This window comes from Phyllobates terribilis, unplaced genomic scaffold (assembly GCF_046119375.1).
Source record: "Phyllobates terribilis strain yellow unplaced genomic scaffold, ASM4611937v1 Scaffold_4__5_contigs__length_816908805, whole genome shotgun sequence".
In the NCBI taxonomy this organism is placed as follows: domain Eukaryota; kingdom Metazoa; phylum Chordata; class Amphibia; order Anura; family Dendrobatidae; genus Phyllobates; species Phyllobates terribilis.
In genome coordinates, this window is record NW_027362764.1 from 561,785,915 (window position 1) to 561,795,483 (window position 9,569).

At 38.3% G+C, this 9,569-nt stretch overlaps 1 protein-coding gene across 7 annotated transcripts in view; it reads left to right on the forward strand.

Annotated features, from left to right (window-relative positions):
• PIEZO2 (piezo type mechanosensitive ion channel component 2) overlaps window positions 1-7,628 on the forward strand; it is a 501,115-nt gene extending 493,487 nt beyond the window's left edge. For 4 of the 7 annotated variants that reach the window (XM_073679027.1, XM_073679025.1, XM_073679031.1 and 1 more), the window contains 3 exons: window positions 23-102; window positions 214-391; window positions 5,411-7,628. In XM_073679027.1, the coding sequence (XP_073535128.1) occupies window positions 23-102; window positions 214-391; window positions 5,411-5,663 (511 nt within the window). In that variant the 3' untranslated portion in view covers window positions 5,664-7,628. The remainder of the gene's footprint in view (window positions 1-22; window positions 103-213; window positions 392-5,410) is intronic. The other 3 variants (XM_073679029.1, XM_073679032.1, XM_073679030.1) reach the window with 2 other exon arrangements.
• The last annotated feature ends 1,941 nt before the right edge of the window (window positions 7,629-9,569 follow it).

Consider the following 9,569-nt stretch of genomic DNA (forward strand, 5'->3'; position numbering starts at 1 on the left):
TGTTTTTTTTTTGCTATGCTAGAATGCTTGAACACATCTATCCATGGTATGTCAAAGCACCAAGTGATTCTACAGCAAAGGCCATAGTGCAGCTACTCCATCGTAAGTATTGTCTTTGTGAAAAGTGCATTACAGATTGTAATCAAATGATAAAGTCATATGCAACATAAAACCCCAGAAGTTTTCATGCCCAATGTTTCTTCTGTTTAACAGATCAAAAATTTGCAAATATTACCGTCTCTCTTGAGAAAAATGGTACTGGTGAATTTGCTCGAGAGTGGTGGGTTCTTAATCAGATTAAGAAGCATTCTTCAAGCAACACTGGCTTGGAACTATTTGTTTTCAGTGATAAAGTCAGTCCTCCTAGCCTTGGATTTTTAGCTGGTTATGGGTAAGAATCTTCAGATTTATACAGGACTTTGGAGAATTGTGTGTATACAGTGGGTACGGAAAGTATTTAGACCCCTTTAAATTTTTCACTCTTTGTTTCATTGCTGCCATTTGGTAAATTCTAAAAAGTTCATTTTTTTCTCATTAAACTACACTCTGCACCCCATCTTGACTGAAAAAAAAGAAGTGTAGAAATTTTTGCATATTTATTAAAAAAGAAAAATTGAAATAACACATGGTCATAAGTATTCAGACCCTTTTCTCAGTATTGAGTAGAAGCACCCTTTTGAGCTAGTACAGCCATGAGTCTTCTTAGGAATTATGCAACAAGTTTTTCACACCTGGATTTGGGGATCCTCTGCCATTCTTCCTTGCAGATCCTCTTCAGTTCCGTCAGGTTGGATGGTGAACATTGGTGGACAGCCATTTTCAGGTCTCTCCAGAGATGCTCAATTGGGTTTAGGTCAGGGCTCTGGCTGGGCCAGTCAAGAATGGTCACAGAGTTGTTCTGAAGCCACTCCTTTGTTATTTTAGCTGTGTGCTTAAGGTCATTGTCTTGTTGGAAGGTGAACCTTCGGCCAAGTCTGAGGTCCACAGCACTCTAAAAGAGGTTTTCATCCAGGATATCTCTGTACTTGGCTTGCACATGTTTCCTTCAATTACAACTAGTCGTCCTGTCACTGAAGCTGAAAAACACCCCCATAGCATGATACCACCACTATGTTTCACTGTTGGGATTGTATTGGGCAGGTGATTAGCAGTGCCTGGTTTTCTCCACACATACCGCTTAGAATTATCAGCAAAAAGTTCTATATTCGTCTCATTAGACCAGAGAATCTTATTTCTCATAGTCTAGAAGTCCTTCATGTGTTTTTGAGCAAACTCTACGCGGGCTTTTACATGTTTTGCACTGAGGAGAGGCTTCCGTCTGGCCACTCTGCCATAAAGGCCTGACTGGTGGAGGGCTGCAGTGATAGTTGACTTTGTGGAATTTTCTCCCATCTCCCTACTGCATCTTTGGAGCTTAGCCACAGTGATCTTGGGTTCTTCTTTACCTCTCTCACCAAGGCTCTTCTCCCACGATTGCTCAGTTTGGCTGGACGGCCAGGTCTAGGAAGACTTCTGGTGGTCCCAAACTTCTTCCATTTAAGGCTTATGGAGGCCACTGTGCTCTTAGGAACCTTGAGTAATGCAGAAATTCTTTTGTAACCTTGGCCAGATCTGTGCCTTTCCATAATTCTGTCTCTGAGCTCCTTGGGCAGTTCCTTTGAGCTCATGATTCTCATTTGGTCTGACATGCACTGTGAGCTGTGAGGTCTTATATAGACAGGTGTGTGCCTTTCCAAATCAAGTCCTATCAGTTTAATTAAACACAGCTGGACTCCAATGAAGGAGTAGAACCATCTCAAGGAGGATCACAAGGAAATGGACAGCATCTGACTTAAATGTGAATGTCTGACCAAAGGGTCTGAATACTTATGACCAATTTGCAAAAACTTCTACATTTCTGTTTTTTTCAGTCAAGATGGGGTGCAGAGTGTACATTAATGAGAAAAAAATAAACTTTTTAGAATTTGCCAAATGGCTGCAATGAAACAAAGAGTGAAAAATTTAAAGGGGTCTGAATACTTTCCATGCCCACTGTATATATGTATATATATATATATATATATATATATATATATATATATATATATATATGTGTGTGTGTGTGTGTCTGTATATGTATAAATACAGTGGTTTGAGAAAGTATTCACCCCTCTTGGCTTTTTACCTATTTTGTTACATTACAATCTGTGTTTAAATATTTTTACAATCCGATTTGTGTCAGCACTAAATAGTCTAAGTTGGTGAAGTGAAGTGAAAAAAATAGGGGCATAAATTACATTTATGGGATCAAGTAACTGAAAATTGTCATGTGCGTATGTATTCACCTCTTTTGCTATGAAGCCAATAAAAATGTCTGGTGCAGGCAATTACCTTCATAAGTCACATGCTTAGTGAAAGGAAGTCCACCTGCATGCAATCTAAGTGTCACTTGGTCTGTCAGTATATACACACCTTTTCTGAAAGGCCACAGAGGCTGCAACACCATTAAGCAAATTACCTTTAGTAGCCATTCAAACCCATTTGTGTCAAATTCTGAGCATGTTATCAGGCCAAAATCACCAGGGTATGTGAACTTTTGATCAGGATCATTTGGATGTTTTTGGTTGTCATTAAGATTTAAAAAGAGAAAACACAGTAGTTTGACAATAAATGGCTTCACCCATCCAATAACCATGAGTGGAGAAAAAGTTTTTTGTTATCATTCCTATTCTCTGATACAAGGCCAAGAAAACAAAAATTCTGCCGGGGTATGTAAACTTTTGAGCACAACTGTACATATATATGACTTTTTTTCTGATGCAAAGCTCTAAATCCACTTTGTAGTAATAGGTAAAAAATAATAATTCTTCCGCCAGCCATTACAAGGAGGAACCATATGTACAGTGGGAAAAAAAGTATTTAGTCAGCCACCAATTGTGCAAGTTCTCCCACTTAAAAAGATGAGAGAGGCCTGTAATTGACATCATAGGTAGACCTCAACTATGTGAGACAAAATGAGAAAACAAATCCTGAAAATCACATTGTCTAATTTGGAAAGAAATTTTTTTCAAATTTTTGTGGAAAATAAGTATTTGGTCAATTACAAAAGTTCATCTCAATACTTTGTTATATATCCTTTGTTGGCAATGTAAGTCTTCACAAGGTTGGTACACACTGTTGCTGGTATGTTGGCCCATTCCTCCATGCAGATCTCCTCTAGAGCAGTGATGTTTTGGGGCTGTCGCTGGGCAACACGGACTTTCAACTCCCTCCAAAGGTTTTCTATAGGGTTTAGATCTGGAGACTGGCTAGGCCACTCCAGAACCTTGAAATGCTTCTTACGAAGCCACTCCTTCGTTGCCCTGGCGGTGTGCTTGGGATCATTGTCATGCTGAAAGACCCAGCCACGTTTCATCTTCAATGCCTTTGCTCATGGAAGGAGATTTGCACTCAAAATCTCACGATACATGGCCCCATTCATTCTTTCATGTACACGGATCAGTCATCCTGGTCCCTTGGCAGAGAAACAGCCCCAAAGCATGATGTTTCCACCCCCATTCTTCACAGTAGGTATGGTGTTCTATGGATGCAACTCAGCATTCTTTCTACTCCAAGCACGACGAGCTGTGTTTCTACTAAACAGTTCTACTTTGGTTTCATCTGACCATATGACATGCTCCCAATACTCTTCTGGATCATCCAAATGCTCTCTAGCAAACTTCAGACGGGCCCGAACATGTAATGGCTTAAGCAGTGGGGTTACGTCTGGCACTTCAGGATCTGAGTCCCTGGCGGCATAGTGTGTTACTGATGGTAGCCTGTGTAACGTTGGTCCCAGCTCTCTGCAGGTCATTCACTAGGTCCCCCCGTGTGGTTATGGGATTTTTGCTCACCGTTCTTGAGATTATTTTGACCCCACGGGGTGAGATCTTGTGTGGAGCCCCAGTTCGAGGGAGATTATCAGTGGTCTTGTATGTCTTCCATTTTCTAATTATTGCTCCCACAGTTGATTTCTTCACACCAAGCTGCTTGCCTATTCCAGATTCAGTTTTCCCTGCCTGGTGCAGGGCTACAATTTTGTTTCTGGTGTCCTTCGACAGCTCTTTGGTCTTCACCATAGTGGAGTTTGGAGTGTGACTGTTTGAGGTTGCGGATAGGTGTCTTTTATACTGATAACAAGTTCAAACAGGTGCCAGTACTACAGGCAATGAGTGGAGGACAGAGGAGCCTCTTAAAGAAGAAGTTACAGGTCTGTGAGAGCCAGAAATCTTGCTTGTTTGTAATTGACCAAATACTTATTTTCCACAAAAATTTGAAAAAATTTCTTTCCAAATCAGACAATGTGATTTTCAGGATTTGTTTTCTCATTTTGTCTCTCATAGTTGAGGTCTACCTATGATGTCAATTACAGGCCTCTGTCATCTTTTTAAGTGGGAGAACTTGCACAATTGGTGGCTGACTAAATACTTTTTTTCCCCACTGTATGTCTGTGCCAAGGTAAATAGCAGTTTTAGAGCCTTGCAACAGAAACAGGTGTACCTGTCCCATAACAGATGTATTATATTTTTCTGCTTTGACTTTTGAAAAAGTACTGAGACGTCTGAATTCTGACACCTATCATTTTTACCATCGTCTCTATTTTATACAAGTCTTTTGATCAGAAAGCCCATTTAAATATTTAATTAATTTAGTTAAAGGGAATCTGTCACCAGGTTTTTGCTACCCCATCTGAGAACAGCATAATGTTGGGGTAGAGACCCTGATTCTAGCAATGTATCACTTACAGGGCTGATTGTAGTCATTTTGATAAAATCACAGTTTTATCTGCTGCAGATCTACCAGTTCTTTGAATTTGAAGTCATTTTGATAAAATCACAGTTTTATCTGCTGCAGATCTACCAGTTCTTTGGATTTTAAGCTCTTTTAACCCTGACCACACCACTGATTGTCAGCTGTCCGTGTACACTGTGCATAGGCAGAAAGCTGCCAATCAGTGGTGGGGGCTGGGTTATACAGAGCCCAGGAATATGGAGGACTACATGGCAGCAGATTTATTAGTCCTCTAGTTATAATCGCCTGCTGATAAAACAATTACTTTATCAAAACTGCAGCAAGCAGCCCAGTAAGTGACACATCGCTGGAATCAGAGTCTCTGTGTCTACATTATGCTGTTCTCAGATTAGGTGGTAAAACCATGGTGATAGATTCCCTTTAAAGAAATATTCCTCACTAATGGGTCCCATTGATGCCATATTCTAAGACTGATTGTATATAATTCCTTTTATAATGAATTAAGAAGGCTTTATTGGGGTTTGCATTTCCATTTAAATCCATATGCCCTAACACAGTCAAGTAACTAATGTTTACTACATGTTTATTGACTACCGAAGAACCTGCTAGTGATTAACATGCCTTATATTGTTATTTTCAGAATTATGGGATTGTACGCTTCTGTGGTACTCGTAATAGGAAAATTTGTACGAGAGTTCTTCAGTGGAATATCTCACTCCATAATGTTTGAGGAACTACCAAACGTGGACCGTATCCTTAAATTGTGCACAGACATTTTCCTAGTAAGAGAGACTGGAGAATTGGAACTGGAAGAAGATTTATATGCCAAATTAATATTCTTGTACCGTTCACCAGAAACTATGATCAAATGGACAAGAGAAAAAAATAAATAAACTTAATGAATTCAGTGATTCAGTTGACTTAATTTGGATTATTAAAAGCACAATATTGCCATGGCTCTCATCAGAGTTTGGACTCTTGCAATGAAGAAGCAGTTACCATTAACGTGCAAAAAAGCTAAGCTACAGAGGGTCAGGTATTTTTTTTATCTGATGCCAACATTATCACTTTTCATTAGATATCTAAGTCTTCTTTCCAAGGAAGGACCAATGCAAAGCAAAAACGGAAATATACATCTGTACAAGTGTTTCTTCGGCAGAGACATCTCTTGAAATGTGCAATATGCTGCTTTGAGTGTCCTATACCCTTGAAATGGAATTTTTTTTATAACCCTGACAAGACCTACAGCAGCGAAGGGTAAATAAATGACTGCACAGTTGTACGGTATAGGGAAACCTTATTAATGCATTAAAGCCTCACTCTACAGTCTGAAATACTCTAACTGACAATCTTGTTAACTGCCTTATTTTATTGGAACTTCCCAACAGAATATTTTCATCAATTATTTGACTTTTTCTCAGGAAAACAAATAAAAAAAATATAAAAAAATAATAATTTAGAGATAGTGCAAGGCCATGCCAACTGCTGTTCCTTTAAGATGAATATGTCATAATTAATTGTTACACTGTTGTTACAGGCTGGGATGCATGCCTCTGATTCGTACCTACACTACCCTACTAGGGCTTGTACATTTTATTTTTTGAAACAGAGAAAGATAATGTTTACATGACATATTGACTTTTCTTTTCACTAAAGTCTTATTTTTATGTCCAAAGCTTAAACTAATTCAAAATGGCCTTTACTTATTTATTTCTAATTTCTCAACCTTCACATTCTTCATCCGGGAAACGGCACAAAGTTTAAAAAAAATAAGGAAAAGGAAACGTGATCAGGAGCCGTTTAAGGAATCCATGGAGAAAGCAGTGGCTAGTAGTAAAGCACACGCTATCTTGTTTGCTGTTTCTTGCTTACGATAAGCATAAAATTTACTTGAAATTAATGTCATTGCATTCTTTATTTGCAGCCAAAACATGAGTAAAATACTGGAGTTTTTTTTTTGTAACCTGAACATTCCTTATAATTTAATTAAGGGCTACTATTTAATTAACACTGTTTGTAAATTGCAATATGTAATATGCAAAAGGCATGCACTTATGTAGTTCTCAATGTGGCCCATGTTATAGTGAATAGTGAAAATGGTTACCCAGAGTGGAATTGCTACTGCTCATTAATAGTCATTATTTCTTCTTTATAGTATACCTGTCATGTATGCACCATAGGGCAGCCTTTTTGTTAACAGTATGAGTAATTCTAAAATATTTCCTTTACCTAAATATTATTGGTACAAATAGTAGTTAGAAGCAACAGTAGTAGCACCATATGTTACCAAGTGTTGGTTTTAACAAAGTGACTGTCCTTACTGCTTGTAGGTAACTGGGACACTCTAAGCAGCACCAGAATATTGGATTTCACATTACGTTCGGGAGTCCAATAATAAATATAGTAATCCGTTCAGTTTAATATTCGACCTAGTATTATTTTATTATTTCATCACCAAAAGAGAAGGATCCGTTAGGAGAACCTCTTCTGGATATTGCTGCTACAAGTGGACCTTTTCACATATGTCATGACACGAATCATTTAGAGAGAAAGTTTTAACCACTAAATTCTAGCCATCCAGTCTTCGTACTGTAAATTCAAACAATGAGCTGTTCCCTGGAAGTTAGAATGACCTTAGAAGTATTTATTTCTCTACTTTATTGATGAAAAAACTGTTTTACTTCCTTGAATTTCACATTGCATGATGAAGCAGCAGGTGCTATGGTCATATAACTGCTGTAACATTTTACTGATAATGGATGACCTTTGTAGAATACTGTTTGCGTGACATGGGACTTTTCCAATGGCTGCTTTTTTCTTACAAAGAAAACATTTTAAAATAAATTTTTTTCACAGTCTGTTTTTTTTTGTCATAAATCCTAATAGGAGGTAATGGAAGCATACAATTTTTAGTAAGATAATATTTATATGAATTATATGTGTGTATTTTAATGAGGAAAATATGAATAGGAAGTAAAAAGAAAAATAGAATGTAAAGTGCTAGAATTCTTTGTGATAGAGGATGCACACTGTGGTTGTCACAATTGCCAAATTATAGAAAAGTAAAAAATACAACTGATTCTCTCAAATAATTAAATACAAAGAAAAGATGTTTTATCTTGTTAACAAGATCAGCTGTAGTCAATCTTGGCAGTAAATGTTTAATTTTCAAGCAGCACCACCACAGGGGATTGTGTTTTCTAGGCTGGTCATAAACATTAGATGGCTGTCGGCCGAACAGTTCTTTGGTTGATCATTCAGCTGACAGCCATTTCAGTCGACATTCCCCTACAAAGGAGCGCTCGCTCGCACTAGTGCTCCTGTGTTGTATAGGAGAGAGCTGCTGGCTGGCATGTCGTCCAGCGGCTTATTTCAGGTTACCAATATATAGTTAATGAGTTCTAATAAGTTAAATATGCTTGACCATAAATATACCCTTAAAACCACTAACTACCCATGAAAAAAATATAAAAAAAAAACAAAATGGGAAGAACACTAGTGCCGCAAACTTAATTCCTTGTCATTCTTAGACAGCAGTAAAGTAAGCCCAGCAGTATTTCTGGAATGGGTGGGAAGACCATAGCACTCTTACGCCAAAATGCTGGATCTGAGAAGACATGTCCAATCTGTAATGATAGAAAAATAAATAAGCATAAGATCTTGAGTCTGAGTGGCAGTTTTGATCCAAAAAAAAGTGTTCTTACTCCACCAATGACACTGTTGTTGAGCTTTTATGTACAGTGGAAATGACAAGCAAAGACTTTGTAGACATTGTGTACTTGATACATCTGGACAAAGGAGGCTTTATTTGCTGAAAACCATATCCCGGCACCTTGAAGCTGTTCACAGAAAGAGTTGGTCTTCTGAAGCTAAATAGCATGGTTAATGTTCAAAAATACTCTTCTTTTGACATTTAAACAATGACATTTCTTCTACATTATTAGGGTTATGATAAAATGCTGAGAGAAAATAATTATATTCAAGGTTTTTATCTGATGCAACCTTTGGCAAAAAAGGCAATGTTCTCAGAAGAATAACATCTGGGTGAACCTATAACTAGAGTTTTCTACAAGATAATGCCTGAAATTCAGATACTCTCCTAGTTTTAGAAATGGGCACTAAAACTGTAACCTTGGAGAGCATTAAAAAGCACTCCCATCAAAATGTTGATCCTCGTAATATAGTGCAATCATCATATTATATAGCACTTTGTACTTACAATTGCTCATTTTGTCCTTCTACCCAGTTAATTCTTCTCTTTTTCATTAGGTCTATGACATCACGTGATTAAAAACAGATTGGCTGAATCCTTCTAAGCTCTATGTAGAAACAGGAAGTCTATTTTGTCTATTTTTCCTGCCTGAGTCATAAGTCATTGCAAAAGTCCCTGGCAGGGGGGAGAAGGGAGCTGCTGGGTCAGGAGTTGAAGAGGGGGATGATAAATACAGGGACATGAGACTTTCTGTTTCTACATAGAGACGAGAAAAGAGAAGAATTAGCTGGGTAGAAAGGCAAAATGAGCAGTTGTAAAGTACACCGTGCTATACAATATGATGATTTCAATATATTAAGAGGATAGAAACTTTGATGGGAGTGCTTCTTTAACCCCTTAACAACATCTGACGTACTAATACGCGTCTGTGCCCTGGGACTTAAGAGCCAGACCCGTATTAGTACGTCATGGCGATCGCGCGCGCACACAGCCTGTGCGGGCGCGATCGCCGTCAGGTGTCAGCTGATTGTCACAGCTGACACCCGATACTATGTGCAGGGAGCGGTCCTGCACCGCTCCCAGCACA